At 37.2% G+C, this 19,165-nt stretch overlaps 1 protein-coding gene across 5 annotated transcripts in view; it reads left to right on the forward strand.

Annotated features, from left to right (window-relative positions):
• LOC124186163 (hemicentin-2-like) overlaps positions 1-19,165 on the forward strand; it is a 160,167-nt gene that overhangs the window by 92,297 nt on the left and 48,705 nt on the right. For all 5 annotated transcript variants that reach the window (XM_046577611.1, XM_046577612.1, XM_046577613.1 and 2 more), the window contains one exon: positions 16,532-16,683. In XM_046577611.1, coding sequence (XP_046433567.1) covers positions 16,532-16,683 — 152 coding nt within the window. The remainder of the gene's footprint in view (positions 1-16,531; positions 16,684-19,165) is intronic.

The raw sequence follows: 19,165 nt of genomic DNA on the forward strand, positions 1-19,165 counted from the left end.
GATCAAGTAATTAGTCGAGGTTACCTGAAATCCCGTTGTATCGCGAAACTACGTCGTGAATCCCACGTCACTGTCAACTCCCTCTTTACGTATTATACGACGTCTTGATGATACTCGGAAATTATATCGGATTTCAAGGTGAAAATTTCTCGAATTTAAGGGGTAACTCCACGATGAGAGAAATTTTTAGTTCCGGTTACCGCTCGGTCCTTGACTGTTTTCATTTTTTACCACAATCGAGAAATATAGTTCCAGGTACAGAATGAAAATTAGTTTTCTAGCTGTCACCGGAAACTCTGGTATCCGTTACTATTCTTTCCCATTACGATCACTGTTGCTATATTTTCTTGCAACCGTTTTTCGTAATTCCAACAATATTCAAACACGTTTTACTTACGTATCTGTTTCGAGGTTTTTACTTTCGTAGTTTTTCTTTCCTTCTTACCGGTTTTTTTTTTTTTTTGTTTTATTTCTTCATCCTTCACCCCGCAAAACAAACCAATTGTAACAGTTTTCCACGCGTACGCGAACCATGTATTACCAGTGAACGAAATTCTCTCCCTCTATGAAATGAATTTCGAGATAACTTCAACGGTGCCGGATTTCAACGAACGATCCTCGCCGAGTGTCAAAATAATGAAATAATTTTCAATATACGAGAGCAAAACCGGGCGAATGGATGGCGCGAAAATTTGTTTGCAACGTAAAAAACAAAAGGAAAAAGAAAGAAAAATACCGAACTGCAGTCGCGTTGAACCCATTGCTTTGCACCTCGAGAGGGAATCCACGCTTCGGTATTAAATTGGTACATTTTTAGCCGGCTATTGAGCCTCGCAACGAAACGACGACGAGGTGAAGCTATTAACCTGCTGAAAAAACAACTAAACAATCTGTGTATACAGGTATATACGTACAGCGGTAATGTTTTGAGAGAAAATTAAAAATCGTGTGCAAAATTCACTGCGGCTTGTTGTCGAGCGTGTTAATAAATTTTTATCTGCAAAACTCTTGAAAGCAGCAGGTGCAACCTGCATTTCTCCACACACACTCTCTCTCTCTCTCTCTCTCTCTCTTCCGTCCGAGTTAATCGATCATTCTTCACCTTTCTCTCTTCCATCTCATTCACAATGGGAAAAACAACTCTGCGGAAATTTACCCAGCTTCTAAAATTTCCACCAACCTTGTCGTATGAAATATACGGCGAAGGTATTAAATTTTCGTACAAATATTTGCACACTTTTTGTGCGGTAACGTTTTTTTTTTATTTCACTTTATTTATTTTTTTTCTTCTTTCTTTCTTATTCTTGCCGTCTGTTTTTTCCTTAGCAATTGATAGCTATTCGCTTATTATCCAGGTTTAAAAAATAACCGATCAGTCGAATTGAAACGATAAAAATAAATTGAAATGATCAAAAATTATTTTCGAAAATTTAACGATTTATATTATTCAATTAAATATTGAACGTATTTTAATCGAATGTTTGATCACGCCGACGCAATCAAAAGTCATGATTATGACGAAATCCTTGCGAATACGATAAACTGTCGTATATTGCTAAGACGTTTCGACTGAATCGTGCAAAAAAAAAAAAAAAAAATCATGCAGTGCCGCGGTGTTTAGATATTTTTGAAAAAAAACGTTTCAGAAATGTCGATTTTAATCGTAAACATTAATTAACACCAATCGATGTTGAACGATTCTAATTGTAACCTAAGTCGACTTGGGTGAAATTTTTAATTAGTTGCGATGCGATTTGAAAATTATCGAACAGTTGTTTGTTCAATATTATTAACGAAACAATTCTACACTGATTTTACGAATGAACATTTTCAGTTCTGATATACGGCATGAGAAAACTATCTGTTAAGTATGAAACTGAGATATTGTTCTTGGGGATAGTTGTTTCTTGATGGTTATTAACCTTCGGGAACTTGAAATAGACAGACGGCCAGCTCCGATGTAACAGGAAAGTTTACGAGTTTCGTAATGGACCTGCACAACCGCACACGCCGTCCGAGTTCCAACCACTTTATCAAACTTTATTCACACTATATTTCTCTGCTTAATCTTCGGCTGCTCCTGGTTGCAAATTAAAAAACAATCGAAAACCACACGGGGTGTAGATTTTCTGTGTGGAAAAATGAAAACGAAACAGATGAATCAAACATTTGCTCAAAATTATTACACAAGTTAAAAGTTTGTTAATTGATGATGTATTTAGCTGCAGTGATTTTTCTTTTTTTTTTTACGATTATTATTGTGTTCGATGAGAGGACTTTCGTTTTTGATAACTCGTCTCTGATTTTTGGGTGATTTATTTCAACCATCAATTTTGACCGCTGAATGGAAATGCGGAGTGATTCGAAATATGACTTCCGCCTTTATTAAATCCAGAAAATACCGCTTGGAATACGCATATTATACATGTATGAGTTACGTGTGTTTGTAATCTACAAGTGCGAACCCCTCCTGCTTTTATAGACGTGACATATTGCTGATTTACAATGCGAGGGCTCTTCATTCCGTTCCGGATGGTAACCATTCGTCAAATTTTTTGTTTCACACGCGAAATTGGGTAATTTAACCGACAGTGATTTATTTATCTGTTGAACGAAAATAATACGGATACGTGACGAATTTTGAAAAAGGAATCGAATACCTGGAATATGGCGAATTGGGTCGGTGAATTAAATTTGTTCGATCCTACACGCCTGGAAGTAATTGAACCTGCAATCATTTCGTTTCAAAATTGCGAAGCGAATCATTTTAGAACAAAGGTATTTAACCCTCTAAAATGGATTTCTGAGCACCGATTTCCCCAAATTCTCAACCTTGAAACTTTGAGATTCTGTATCTTTAAGTTTTTCCCATACTTATTCAAATTTTATCATTCTTCAAAATAACGCCGACTTTCTTGCATTCGAATAGAGAAACTTTTTATAAATTATTTTGACAATTAACAAAAATGTTGATTGAAATGACTCGATTTTCCAACTCGCCAAAAAATTATTCTCAAACAAGTTTCGTTCAACGAAAGAAATTCTGAGGATGAGTAAAAAAGTGTTTCAACTTTATTGAATCGTGCGGATCCCGAAAGTATTAAAAATATATTTATTTGCTTCTTTATCCACCCTGAGAAAATTTTGTGCACTTTTAACATTAATAAATATCAACATCCTGGGCGGATGATAAATTCCGGAAGCTGCTCGCCTACTCTGGGAGAATTTTCACTTCCGTCATTGACTTTTTTGGTTGTGTCGAAAAGCGTGCATTGGACGATAGAAGATTGCCAAATTAAATATTTTTCATTCAACGAATACGAACACAAAAATTTATCGACCTTTCGCAATCGTGCGAATTATAATTATTCTTTTCATCTATAATTTTTCAATTTTCTCTCGATATCCTCGAAGCACTTCGCGCACCGTTCTTCTTTGTTCCGGTCCTCGTTTGTCTCTGAGAAACTCGGACGCTTCATCGAGTGTCTCGATAAAGAGGAAAAGGCACTCCGAAGTCCTTTAATCCCGTTGATCCAAACCGTAACAAAGTTCCAAAGAGCACTCTTGTCCTCGGATTGCTGCAGAAAATTCCGAGGACAGGAGGTAGGAGGTCTTTACTCGAAGACCGGAGGTCAACAACCCTTAAGGTTCGCCACACCGTCGATAAAGAAGATATCCGAGAAACGCCGGTGGAGAAAAATATAAATAAATTCAATTATTAACTATTACGTCAACACTGCGAGAAATTTTTATTTCCGACCTTTAGATTGAAATCGTTCTATAATCGTTTCAACTAATATTCGTTTATACCTGTATTTCATTCTTGTTTTTTTTTTTTTTTTTTTTTTTTTCGCTTTCTCGCCGCTCTCATAATAAAATCTTTTCCGATAGTTTAAAATATTTGATCAATTCAATCACTTAAACTGTACTTGACTTGGCTTCTTCGTGGAAAAAAATATATATACATGTTCACGTCTGGCAGATTCATTTCTTTTCTTCTTACTTTTTTTTTTTTTTTGTTTTCTGTTTTTTTTTCATCTTCTTTTTCTGTTCCGGTAGGTAAACGACGACCAAACGAGGTTTTCCAATTTGGTAGAGAAACGCCGAGTTCGAGGGTTAATTAGATTGGAAATAATGATAATAATATCTCTAATAGCGGTATATAGAATATTCCGGGAGTGAAATATTTCCTATAACCCGGGAACCCCATTTAGTTCTGCGTCAGTAATTGATAATTTGACTTTGAAACTCGGCGAGGCGTTAGTTAGTAAAATTTTCACGGTCAGCGGGTTGGCCAAATATTTAACGCGAATATATTTTTTAGGAAATACGAAATTCTCAACCACTCTCTTCGACGAACGTTTATTAATAATGCATGGAGTTTGTATCAAAGGTTAGGAGATAAGGAAAAGACCGTTGGAAAAACCTCGAGATATTTTTATCACGCTGTCGAAACAATTCATATACTCGACTAGTAATATACGTGCAACAGAAATAAAGCAGAGAAAATACGAACGACGAAAGCTAAGATGACAAAAATTTGAGAGACGATTTTATAATTATTAAATCGTTAAAAAATTTCATAGATAAGCAAGTTTCATAAAAAATAGTAACAAGTATCTTATGCTCCAGTAATCTACAGTGAAATAATGTGTAGAATTTTGCAAGTTGTCAAAGAGCAGACGAGATGAAATTTATAGACGAAACGATCCTGAATTTATAGTATACGTGTATATGTATGTATATGTATATGTATGTATAAAAAAGTTTCTTTCGTTCGGCAAATTAATTCGAAACACTCGGAGTAAATAAGTTTAAATGAAATCATGTTCTTTCTTCTTCCTCGTGCCCACGAATGCGAAGGGCTCGCGGAGTTCGCCATCTGGTAGCTGGCTAAAACTTTTCCCAAGTTATTTTTATTTTTTTTTTTTACGTTTTGACTGGTTTTTTTTTTCTCAGACGACCGGAGAGTAAAGAAATAAACGAAACCTATCTGACGGTGGAGAAAAAACAACAAATAAAGATACAGCAAGAGTTTACGGGGAAACATTCTATCCACATATTTTACGTTACATGTATCTATAAATAATGATAAACATATTTGCGGTTTGTTAATCAGCTTTTTGTACGATTGTGCGAATTGGCAATAATTCATCAATAATTCGCGACGCTTGATAATAAACAAAGTGAGATAAATCGAAGATTGTATTCAGAGATATAATTGAACATATTTTCCAAGCATCGTTAATTTCGGAACTTGGGAAACGTTTTCCAGCAAATATGGCGGCTGATAAAAATTGTCAGACGTTTCTGAAGCCGGTTAAAGTTGATTGTTTGAAACTTTGGGCCGGGATTTTATCATGTTAAAAAATTACGACGAAATACGTTGAATTTGAATCGTTCGTTGATCGGTCAAAAAATCGATTTCTAAATTGTGCGAGATTGGAAATGAAAAGATTAATAAACATGTGGTCGAAAAACACAACGAAATTCGAATTATGGTCATATATTCGTGTCTTACGGAGTAAAACACTTGAATTTCGTCGATCCATGAATAAATTTGAAAATTTTACAGACGAGTAAAACTCCCCGTTTACCACGTGAGTAATGGCTAATCCCACGCCGTGCATATTTCCAACAAATGAACCTGTGGGTCGGTACTTAGAAACCCGAAACAAGTTGAGCACAGGTGCCTATAACGACATCCCTCTTAGAGGAGGACGTTTGAAGTCCACTTTGGTAGCTGGAGATGCCTCGGCAGAGGTAAACATTTACCCTGTACACTACTTTATTTTCGATTCGTGTTCTTTTTCTTTTTCCTTTTTTTTTTTTATCTCTCTTATTACTATTTTATGGACGAACCAGCGGTACCGTATATCAGCGATAAATTCTGGCAAGCGTTCAGCTGGCGAAATAACATCGTGAAATTACTCTTTGTATCAACCTCGGGTATCACGTTTTGAAGTTACCAGATAGAATAGTTAGTTTCGCACAATTAATTTGTTCACGACTTGAAGTCGACTTCTCAGTTCGCGGTTCGGACTTGAGCGGTTTCTAATTTTTCCGCAGATCTTAACGTAAAATCTCCGTACGGATGAAAAAAATCGTAATTTTCAGCACGATGCTTTTTGTACTGTGTAAGATTGGCGTAATTTCCATAGACAAGGAATGGTGTCCTGTGTTAAGAAGCCTCGAAGGGTGGTAAAAATTTACGGTTTTCACGAGTCTCCGGAAACGGCATATAATTATCACGATCGGATCCCAGACAGGCATTAAAATCGAAGTATGGGGATTACGGGAGGAGGGGAGGGGGGAGGGGGTGGGTGGAATCAAGAGACCATCAAGCTGAACGACGGGTCTCAACGTGACGTCAGACGAGCCTTCGAAAGCCTCAAAGGATCAGGGGTAATCTTACGCACTAAATCTCACTTACGAGGATCGTGTAGCGGCATCGCGCGCAGCTTCACCGAAATCCCGATACCAGTAAATACTAGCTGACGTACGTACGAGCACTCGTGCTTGTGAGAGAGAGAGAGAGAGAGAGAGAGAGAGAGAGAGAGAAGTCTCGTTAATTACGCGTAGCTAGACGTTGCTTTCCAAGACGACACGCCACCAGCACATCCATCCTCGGATTCGCGTTCCCTCGATTTTCTTCGCAAATAAGTCTGGTCCGCAGATCCAGGATCGTAGCCGGATGTGAAGAGTTGTTTCGGTGCTCGTTAAAGACCGTGCGACGTATAACGTGACACTTGAACATTGCCAAAGTTTCCGAGGTCTTCCAAAGGACGAGAGTTTGGATCGCGTGTAACACGTGGTCGAATCATGTTTGACTTACCTCCGGCAGAAAGTCGAGCTTATTGGTTGTGACTATGGTTGAACACAGGGTGCCAACCGTACGATCGTGAAATGACTTGTCGTCGTCAGGAAATAGTCAGGCGAAAACGAAATGACGACTGCTTCGAGTTGAAGATAGATTTTTCGAAAATATGTTTTAAACAAAGCTGCGCTTAAACAATAAGAGACTGATTTCTTTTGTAATATGTTATACATTGGGAAAAATTTCGTTTGTTACAGTAACTCGAAAAATTGGGTAAGGCAAAGTAAGGCATGTCAAGGGATGACTTGGCGTTTTCTTCTTATGGTTTTATTTTGATTTCAATTGTAAAAATTGCATTTTCATTTCTCGTTGTGAGAAAACTGCTCCAATTGGATCGGTTAAAAAATACTATGTTTTTGTGGTTTAAACTGCCAAATCTCTCTCTCTCTCTCTCTCCCCTCAATGTACTCTCCACTGTGATCTACTTTAATTTCTTCTCTTAACTTTTATTCACTGATCTTACCTGTTTCAAGTTATCTTTTCTGTCTGCTTTCTAGCTTTTTCTCTTTTTGTTCTTCTTGCTGCCTATCCTGTATTAATTTTCTGTCCTTACATATACTTGCCCAACATCGATATGAATACAATAATTCATATCTATCTATCTATCTATCTATCTCTCGTACAACGTGTCTCATAATCCGTTACAGTCAGGCGTCTGTCCGATGCTCTCGAGAAATTTTCTCCATCATCCGTGAATTTCCGCGTAAAATACAAGGCATGTGTCCCAGTTTTACGTCGGTCAATGCATCGGTAGAAGCACGAAGCATTTCCTCTCCTTGAAAATGTCTCCCAAGATATTATTATACTCCAGGTATACATATATTATACAGTTATGCAGATTTTGTTAAGAAGCGTCAACTGTGCCACTTTCGGAGAGACTCCTTAATGGGGGAACGAGTATACTATAGTACAATAAAGTATGGTATAGGTATACATTTAACGGAAATACAAACAAAGGAATCTTACCGAGATGAAACTGTATTCTCCCTAACAAACGGAAGTTCCTTCCACTATCTCAGGATTCAACTTGGCGCTCCTCGAACCAACGTATGGATCTGCCTTTTGTCAACACAAGTGAAACGTGCGGCGGATCGTACACAATTTTCTCGGCAATATCGACAGTCTCGGTTGGAAAATTGCGTGACTATACATATAATACGCTGCATAAAAGCAACCGATACCATGTATCGTCATATGCCGGAACAATCTCTCGAAACTTGAAAATTAACCGCGCATGCGCGAGTTTTATCGGCTCTTCGCGCAGGCTGGCCATCCCGAGTTTTCAGCTGTCAAACTGTTTCTGCCGGCGATGTAGTCGATACGAAATTTCGAGGTTAGAATCTCAAATAATCGAGGTAGCGACTCGGAAGGGTTTGGGAAGCGTTTGTTGTCGGATCGGAGAGTTGATTCTTCAAAGAACGGTCGGAATTCAATGCTTATGCTCATTGAAAATTCAAACGTGTACATTTTTCGTACGTTGGCCGGCCTGAATCGCGGACAAGAATATCGCTGCGGTAAGATTTCGCCGACCAATGAAATTCAATTATTTGGCGCATGCGCGGTTGATTTTCAAGTTTCGAGAGATTCTCCCGGTATATAAAATATCGTTTCAGAATTTTTCATACGATATTTAAAACGTTCCGTAGCTCCGTGGATGAAGAGCTTTGGTTTTGTACTCAGGCTTAAAGAGTCAAAGTACGAGTAACGAACCTACTCGGATGCAAAGGATGATCGACGGACGAACGATTCCGGTGTCGTTTAAATTCAAAGCACATCTATAATGAACCCTGACACAGTGCTAAGGAAAACAAACAGCGCCTGCAGCGGCGGGTAATCTCCTTCGTTATATTTGCTCGGGTGGTCTAATTAGGGAGAAGTACAAGCTCGTTACTGATATCGAACCGCGCAGCAGGTTCTACCTCGATAAATCCCGCGGACCGTATTATACGTGTATACATTTCCTGGTAGAGTGATGGATTTGGAAAATTAATTTCATCAACGTCGACGCCCCGCCTTTATGGGCAAATATAAAGACAGTTCGTTTTTGGGGAAAACAATTTTTCCTGGACGAACGGAAGGCTTTTTCTGCTCGTTGATGGGGTTAAAAACTGAGAAGAATTTCAATTGCTACAGTAACTAGAAAAATTCAATGAAACAAGTATCGTTTAAAAAACTTTTTGAATATTGTTGGAATTAGGAAAAACATTTTGCGCTATCGTCGATCCTTTTTTGGTTGTTGCAACGCAAAATCAGTTTACGAGGTTCACTCTACTCTCAACTAGGCTCGATTCATTTTATTCTTGTCTATATGCCTCAATTTTGTTATTAATTTTGACGAAAAAATTATAAAATGTTCTTGAAACTATGAATAACAAATCCCTCAAACTCAAATTGCTCCAAGTGTTTTAATTTTTTATTTTATTTTTTTTATTAAACCTCTACAACTTAACATACTTCGAACAAAAACAAGAAGAAGTTGTTAAAATTACGAACAAACTACGAGCCATTGAAACATTTTCATAATCTAATAAGAAATTCATCAGGGTGTATTCATCCGCAGCAAAGGATGGGAATGAATTAAAGGATGATCAGAGGATTTTTTTCCACGATGAAATCAAATTTACGTCAATTGAGATCGATGTACTCACCTCATTTATTTCTCTGCAGTGTTTAACGTGGTCGAATCCCGTTTCGCTTCTAAATTCGTGTCAGCTCGAGAATTGATGAGCAAACTTCGTTACACTCTAGATACAATTACATCGAGTATAATATTGAATTAAAATATACGAGTTGTAAGGTTTAATTACAATATAAATTGGATTAATTATATGCATATAATTACGTTTGAAGGAAATTCTCACTTTATTTTTGCTTATTTATCGTTTAACTTTGTTTAATTCGCTTCCTTTTCATTATTTATTATTTTATCTCATTGTCGAGGTCAAGAAGAAACGCTTCTTCGTTATCAATTTCATATCTTATCCAAACATCGTACGTACAACGACTCTGCGGCTAATCGCTGCAGCGAAACTCAGTTTCGAAATACAATCCCAACGTGTGCAGATTTCTTGCTTAAAGTATTAAACACACATCGGTCGTATCAGTTTTGGATTTGTTTAAACAGCCCTATCCTTGTAACTGCTGAATTTAAATGAGCAAATCGAATGGAAAACGTGATTCTCTGGTCGCACGGTTCTCGGTTCCATTAAAATTCATACGCAAATTCCGGTCCATTCGTTTGCTACAATTCCAGCATCCCGGCTGCAAATGAATATCGAGATTGATACGTGATATCTACATCGTTTTTGAATCGGATGAAAAGGTGAAGCGTGAAGTAGTTTTCTCGATTCCATTCTCATCTTCAAGGATTTTTCATAAAGAGATATTTCAATTTATTGATACAAAAATTTCATATACGCATTGGGGTGAAATTGAACGACATTATGATATTTTTTTAATTGTAAAAATAACGATAGTTATAAGCTGCCGTCGCCGAGTTCCGGTAGCAACTATAAAAATGAAAATAGTTAAGGACTGAACGGTAATCGGAACAAGAAATTTCTCTCAGTGTAACAATTCCATTTACTGTTATGAAAATCGCGCTTGTAAAGCATAACCAACCTCGGATGTAATCGGGACGGGTGAAGTTTCGGTTAGAAAAGTTGTCACATTTGACGAATTGGAGAGAAGAGCATTTCGAGCGATAAGAGCAGCTGTTAAAATTGCGAAACCTTGGCAAACTCGGTCAGGTAACGACTGCAAGTGAATCTAGCGGTCTTTTATGGACTTGCCGTTGCCGTCAGAGAAGTAACGAAGTAACCAACGGCTTTAAAACCGTAGGATGCTCGTATAACGTCGGGATCGGATGTTTCTTGCCGAGTACCTAATGGACAGCGGACATTGTTAGTTGGGTTTGTTTCGTTCGTCTGAATTCTTGAAACGCGGTTCTTGGCACAGTCTTCATAATGAAAGAGCGAAAGGTGTGGTATACGTGTGAGGGTGGAGTTGAAATTCCGAATTTGAAAAGTTCCGAAAGCGCTGAATTCGGGAAATTTTTGGTGGCGAAGCTTGAAGGATAGAAATCTAACTTTGAGGAAACTTGTAAGTTTTGAATCGTCCCAAACGCGACGATGTTCAAAGTTCCGGAATGACAAAATGCCGGAACGGTGGAAATCCGACGAGACAAAGTGCCGAAAATGCGAGAATGTGAAAAGTTGAATATCTGAAACATCGAGATTCCAAAGGATCGAACATTTTCAGTTCTGCGAATTTCTGGCTCGGTGAAATTTCGTCACTTTGATCATTCTTTGTTTTGGATTTTCGATGTTTTTACGTTTGGAATCCTGGAAATTCTGATTTTCGGTTTTTCTCTTTTTTTACACTCACTCGTTGAGTAAACTACGACGTATGAGTTTATTTCAATTTACTTTGAGCCGTCAGCTTTTCGAACATTTAAAACTTTGTTGTTGCTCCAAAGCTTGATTTCTTCACTTCAAGTTGCCCTGGCAAGGCTTGGTCATTGGTTTACAGTTTGCAAATTAGTTCCCGAGTTAATTCCGAGTGATTTGTAAATGTTTGATCGATAGAAAATAAGTTCAAGTTTGACAAACAGCGCTCTTTTCACGGGATCGTTGGAAAAAGGAGGTTATTATAAAGGAAACGGAGACGTTTTGCGAATAGTAAATAAAATTATTCCCGAAATTCGTATCGCTGGTATCATCGAGTGCACTGGAATAGTTTATTTGAATTAATTGTTCGATTTAAGCCGTTCCACCTCCGTTGTGAAAGTTCAACAGAGAGATTCCGGCAACTTTGGTTTATCCGAAAGGAAAAGTCTTCCAGAGAACCAAAGACCAGGATTTAACCACCGGCTAAAGATTTCGAAATTCACAAAACTTGAAAGGAAACATCTTAAAAAAATCACCAATTTATCTCAAGATAAATTGATCAGACTTCTCGAAACGAACCAAATAATTAAATAATCGTAATAAAGTAAAGCGGAAGACGGAAATTGGAGAGACGGCGCCTTCCCATTACAGAATTTGGGAATTTTGTCAAATTCGAAGCTTCAACCCCGCCCCTGCATGTGTTACCGTTCCCTTCGCTGACGGTCACTCCAAGTAACATTGTCCGACCCTCGAAATGAGAAACACAAACGACTGCTGAACTTGAAATAAGGGAAACAAAGCAGAGCTTCCGGACTGCGCAGGAGGGACAATTGAACCGCAAGCTCCGGGCAACTGTGCCACTTATTCCAAAGTGTTTGCGAAAACCCTTGTACAGTTTTAATTAAATAAACTTTCTTCCGTTTCTCCGACAGCGGACCACAACAGCTCTCCTTCGTTTTACCGCCGCCGAAATATCACCCTCTTCGTCATTCCTCGCGGGTAGCTTTCGCTGCTTTTATAAAGGGTTCGCGGATGTTGGGAACGGTGCAAGTCTGCTCGGCCAGTGTATTATAATCAAGAAATAATTTTTGCCCCAGTAATGTTATTTCAAAACCAGCTGTTCTACGTGAATTAAAATCGCGTCAGGATGCTGGATTTTGAATGGAACGAAGATACGGACCCTCGGAAATTAGTTACAGCTGTGCGTAGTAATGTTGAAATCCGTGAAAGCTCTCCGTAATCTCGTGAAATCAAAATTTCGTTCCATCGCTAGATCTTTGATTGAAAATAAAAAATTCAATAATACATAATTTATACTTGCTTCTATTTTCGTTCAAACCGTGTGAAAGAAGCGTTTTTAAATTGATAGCGTCGTTATGAAAAGACGATAAATGGCCCGAACAAATTTCCAGGATAAGAAGTAATCCCGTATTTGTTACTCTCAAGTTTCTTTCGCTTCTGCAGATTAGATGTAAGCCGGATACATGAATATATGTATATAATAGTTACACCTGTGGCCCAGAAGTCTGATGTTTTATGTCTGCAAGAACTTACGTTCGGTATAAATCCTTTTTTAAAATACGACTCTACACGATACATCATCATTCACTGAGTCGAAACGTAAAATACAACCGTTAAATTTCCCCCTCCGACGATTAATTACCAATAAAAACAAACAATTCAACTCATTCGAAATACGTTTGTTGTAAACAACATTCAGCACATTTACACTGAGAGAAATTTTGAGTTCCAGTTACCGTTCGGTTCTTAATTATTTTTTTACCACAACGTTAAAGCCTTGTTTAACTAAAAAAGTAGCGCAAGCCGCGCAAACCGATTTTGCGTTGCAATTACCAAAAAATGATCGACGATAGCGCAAAATGGTTACCAACAATGTTCAAACAGTTTTTTTGACGATACCCGTTTTACTGAATTTTTCAAATTACTGTAAAAAATGAAATTTTTCTGAGTGTAGATTGTACTGAAATTGAAATATTGCTACCCAGTTCTGACAACAACTGAAATAGACGAAAATGAAAAAAAAAGAGTCCTCATCTCCGAATGTTTCGTGGTTTGAAAATAAATAGAAAACCAAAAAAAAAAAAAACACTTGTACCAGGTAGCGAATTTGCGTAACGCAGGGCTTAATTGCTCGTGGTTCGTTAAAACTTTGGCTGGCAACACGAAGCGTTTCTATCTCTGTCCGGAAGCATTGAAATCGGAGGGTGAGGGTGAAAAGGGGTGAATTCTATCGGCATTCACGCAAGTCCTGTTCCACCGTCGATTCGGACCGACGAACCGTCGCTAATCCAACATTGCAAGCTGCGAAACGAAACATATACAACAGAGAGCTTGCACGGGCCCGAGGACCAGCCGAAACCCGACCTTTTGAACCTCGGCTACATAATGAAACAATTACAGGACCGCCTGACGCGGTCGTTTGTAATCAGTAATCATGCAACTATTGTACTTTAACACGCAAACCGCGCCCCGAGCGTCTCTTCGCCGCTCTCCGAAATCGCTCCATGTACGCCGCTCGTAACGTCGTTGCTCTTTTGTGCAACGTGCCGCGTGTCCGCGAGACGTGGAAATTTCCGTTTCCGGTCAACCGCAACTAACCTGAGCGAAGAGCGGACGTTGGCAATTTTTTGCCAAGCGTCAAAAACTGTCCGAAGAGTGTTTTTTTTATATTGAGAAACAATTCGGCCATTCAAGGGGTAAGAAACACCCCTGAAGTCGATGAAAAATTTATTGACACAAAAACCGATTGAATTTTTCACTAATGGAGTGTGCGGTGATTCATTTTTTTTTTTTTTTTTACAGGGAAATTGAACCAGAGATTGAATAACTGAATAATTGATTATTATACAACAGTATTTTTAGTCGCTAATTATTTTTTTCTTGAGATCCATTTCGGCAATTCAAAGGGTAAGAAATGATCCCTTAAGTTTAAACCCAAAGATGATTTTTTTTTTTTCATGTTGCTTGCATGCCTCATTTTGTTTGGGAAAAATTGAACCAAAAATTGAATAGCTGATTGTTGCACAAAAGTTTTATTGGTCGCTAATAAGACCGAAAAGTAATATTCTTGTGGATTTCGGTGGAATTACAGAGAATCGCCTGTTTCTAGGAATACCTAAATTTTTGTACCTCATACCGAAAGATTCATGTAAAAAACACTCGACGAAAGACGGACATAAAAAAAAAATCAAAATCGCAGATTTGAAATTCTTTTTGTCATTACGTTCAATGTATTATGCGAATTATTAATCGCACGAACTTTTGTAAAAATTACAAAAATATTACGTTTCGATGAAGACCCATCAACTTATGGAAAGAAGAAAAAAAAAAAAAATAATAATAAATTTAAAATCATTCTACAGACTTACTTAACCTTGTCGATATTTTTACTTTGGTGATTTGACCTCTTTAACTTAAACTGGAAACAAATGATTAAATCACGTTCGTGTTGAAGAGGTTAAATATCAAGTGGACGAAGAACGTCCCCTTAAGTTGCGTGAGTTGCAGAATAATTTTTGCAATATCAAAGAAAATGTTCACGAGCGCGAGTAATTTCACGAACTTGCTAAGACGGATTGCGAATTAGCGTGAGACGGTTTGTGCGTACATGTTGCCGGTAGCAAAACGTCGGCTCGTTCGCCAAAGAAATCGTGTGAATCTCGTTTCGTTACGTGTTATCAAAACTCCGCTTCGCGAACAATTTTTCATACTTTACAAGAGCCGGCGATTATTTATACGGTATATGTGTACGTTCCGAAGTTGTAAAAAAAATCTGTTTCAAAGGGAGCGATGCAGCCGACAGGTTGATTATGCCACTCTTGAAACCCATTTCTCAATGGAAATTCCCCCATGTTGCATTAAAGGCTTCCGTATAATTAACCCTTTGAGTCGTAGTGGTTGTAAGTATTCTTACCGCGCATTTTATACCCATTTTTTTGTACATTGAGAGAAATTTTCAGTCCGGTTATCGCTCAGTCCTTAACTATTTTCATTTTTTACCACGATCGAAAAATACAGTTCTAGGTAGAAAATGAAAATTAGTTTTCTAGCCGTTAACGGAAAGTCTGGTATCCGTTGCTATTCTTTCTCGTTACGATCACTGCTAGATTTTCTTGCAACCGTTGCAAAAATTTAACGCTCGTGCAAGAATAAATTGACGTTAAAGCCTTGTTTAACTAAAAAAGTCGATATAATGTAAATTATCATTGTTAGAAATAAATTGATTGAAAAAAATCGTTAAAATTTAAAGAATAATTCATTTCCAAGAAAGTTACTCCTCTACACGTATACACGTTTGAAATAAATTACAAGTTTTCGGGGTCGCTGATTGCGAATCTGAAATTGCGATTTCAAAAATTCAAAATGACGGATCCAATATGGCGGACAAAAATTTCAAACTTGATCGAATCCGGAGAAAAAATTCTGTTCCATGGTTTCTGTGGTCACTGATTACGGATATGAAATTAGATTTTGAAAATTTAGTGTGACGAATCCAATCAGTGAAAATATTCGTCCGCCGCATTTGATCATCCATCTTGAATTTTTTAATCTGAATATCAGACTCGTGATCAGTGACCCGACAAAACTACAAAATACTATCTTGTCGTGAAAGTTGTCACAGCAGAATAATGTGTGATTCAAAGGGTTAACCAAATTTACCTCGCAGACCTTAATCGAGAAAAAGTAACGCGACTAAGCTGGAATTCTAACAATCATGGACCCTAATCAGACCGCTCTGAGAGTTACTAATTATAAGTAACGAAGCTCTCTCGTACAACGTAAAAACTTGACACTGCAATTAAAGCTGCTTTTTTTAGTTTTACGGTTTTTCAAAATTCGGTGCCAGGCTCACCTTGACGATTTTTTACTTCGTTCCTTTTTTTCTTTTTCTTTTTTTTTTTTTTGTTTTTTGCGCCGATAAGAAAAAGCACAAGCCACATTGAGCGACCGAATAACGAACCTCCTTCATCCGTTACCTTAGTAGGTAGCGAGAAATTTTCTACCTCCGGAGAACAAATAATGTCGCAGATGGGGGAAAGAAAGCGGGAGCGAAAGCAAGATCGCGCAAGCATCGCGAGAAAGGGAAGCTTCTTTCGAAAATTTGGAAACAAAAGGAAACAAAAAAAAATATATACATATGTATAATGTATATGTATATATATATACGTGTGTGTGTGTATTTATGGGCTGAAAGAAGACTCGGGTTCCTGCATCGCTTAATCTTACGACTCCGTTTGTTTTTCAGTGAAGCCACTGACGGTTGAGATCATGAACAAGAGAAAGACCGTGTCGGCGGGGAAAAAATACGAGGTCGAGTGCAAAAGCACAGGATCCAGACCACCGGCTAACTTGTCTTGGTGGAGGGGTGCGAAGCCTCTTCAAAAACCAGCAAAAGTTGTAAGTCGCTTATCAATATTTAATACGTGTACAATGTAACGCTACGCAATATCGAAATTTCAGTAATTGTTTGTTTGTTTGTTGATTTTTCGTTTTTTTTTTTTGTTTTTCGCGAATTATCGTATCGAAATATTTAATTTTTGATCGTTTTGCGATAAAAATTAGTGAACTTCGGGCGTGTAGTTTTTTCTTCTCGGAAATTTTTGCAATCGTATACCTATAATATGTTGCTTCTCAAATTTCTTCGAATAGCATATACACTGAGAAAAATGTCATTGCTATGGTAACTAGAAAAGTTCAGTAAAAAAATAAAAAGTAGGTATCGTTAAAAAAACTGTTTGAATATTGTTGGAATTACGAAAAACGAGGTACGCGTAAACATTTTGCGATATCGTCGATCCTTTTTTGGTTATTGCAACGCAAAATCAGTTTCTAAGGTTTACTCGACTTTTTTATTTAAACAAGGCTTTAACGTCAATTTATTTTTAAATTTTCGCAACGGTTGCAAGAAAATATAGCAACAGTGATCGTAATGAGAAAGAATAGTAACGGATACCAGACTAGAACACTAATTTTCATTTTCTACCTAGAACTACATTTTTCGATTATCGTAAAAAAATTAAAACAGTTAAGAACCGAGCGGTAACAGGAAGTAAAAATTTCGTTCAGTGTACATATAACGGATAGTTTTATCGGTTGAAAAATTCCCAGCGCTTTCAATGTAATCGTAAGGGGTTCAGATTTTTTTGTCCAAGGCGTAAAATGATGAAAAAAAATGTGTGTACCGATAAAACTTCGTAAGCCTGGGATTAGCCAAATTTTTATCCCACGACTTTGAATATTTTCTCTCTCTTCTCATCTCAATCCTACCTACATTCTTCATTTCGTGAAAAGTTTCCTTGATAACGGCAGTTGAGAAAAAGACGAGTCAAACAAAACAAAAAGAAAAAAAGCCCCAGCATAGTTCTTGCTGCACTCGCCGTGGAATAGGAACCCTCTTTTATATTTTCTCGTATCTCTTTTCTCCTTTGTTTTATCCTGTTTGGGGAAAATGGGGTTCCGATGTAAGCAGCGTAAAAAGATAATAGGAGACGCGGGGAAAACGGGGGAGGGGATGAAAAAAATGCGGAAAAAAAACGTTGCTCGATATTTATGGGGGTGAGAGCTGAAGAGCGAGACAGTGAGAGAGAGAGAGAGAGAGAGTTGCAGGCAGAGGGTTAGGTCCGGAGGGCCCTCATTAAAATAAAATCAGTCGAGCAAACGACGGGATAACGCCTTTCCGAGGATTAAAGAGGATCGAGAAATCTTCATTTTCCTTTAAATCGAAAATTCGGCCGTCTACCTTCTGTATATATATATATATATATATATATACATATATATATGTATATGTATAGGGACAACATATGTGTATATATATATTAGAGTGTTTCAAAAAAACCAACTATTTTTTTTTTTTTTTTTTCGAAGAACATTGAAAAATCTTACGAGTGTCCGTCAAAAATGACCTCGGTAAAATATGAGCTTTTAATATTGATATTTAGAGGTGGCGATTCTCAATTTTCTATTTCCCATTTAAATAACATGGGAAAAATTTTTGTAAAAAATTTAGAATTTTATTGCTCGAAAACGAATCAGTGTGAAGATATAAAGAAAAAACATATTCTTGTAGGAAATTTTACGCTCTACAAAAAAGATGTGAATAAAGATTTGCGTAAGGTAAGTCGTTTCGGAGTTATCAGGCCTCAAACATTGAATCGTTTGAAATAATAATGTTATTAATTTATAAATGCTGCAAAACTGACTCATATCACTCAAATGCACAATATTATTGATTTTAAAATTAAAACTATAGACTTCCAATGAAATGTTAATTAATTTTATATCATTTTCATAACGATATCTTTCACCAGAGAGAGAAATCAATGCAAATTATATTTTTTCGTGTCACAATATTGACGAAGGATTCATTACGTAAGTTATAATTGGATAAGGCGTGTGTATAACGATTTTATAATTGGATTAAGCGGATGTATAACGATTATACGTTATATATACAACACCTGTACGTAACATCGATATTCATTAACGAAGATGATATTGTCGTCAGAAGTTGAGAGTAAATATTGTAATTAAATTTCATCCGTTTCGCAAATATTCTTTTTATTATACGTGCTAATTATACGACTTTTATTAATATACTTATATATGCTTTGTGCTTCATGCTTTCATCGGCATTTTACTTCGGACATTCAAGCTTGCGCATGAATTTAAGCTTCTTTGTCGATTATCAATTTTCAGAAGTAAATTAACAGCAGTCTAAGACTTCAATAATATATTCGTTGGATCAAATCATTCGGAGTTTAAATTGTACGGTTGAACTTTTTAATAAGCCGCGAGTCGTTCTTACTTCTGATTGTTTTGTGCTGCATTTGAAAATTTCGCTATTACATTTTAAATTCAATGATTCTGAGAGATATGT

Source organism: Neodiprion fabricii, chromosome 7 (assembly GCF_021155785.1).
Source record: "Neodiprion fabricii isolate iyNeoFabr1 chromosome 7, iyNeoFabr1.1, whole genome shotgun sequence".
In the NCBI taxonomy this organism is placed as follows: Eukaryota; Metazoa; Arthropoda; class Insecta; order Hymenoptera; family Diprionidae; genus Neodiprion; species Neodiprion fabricii.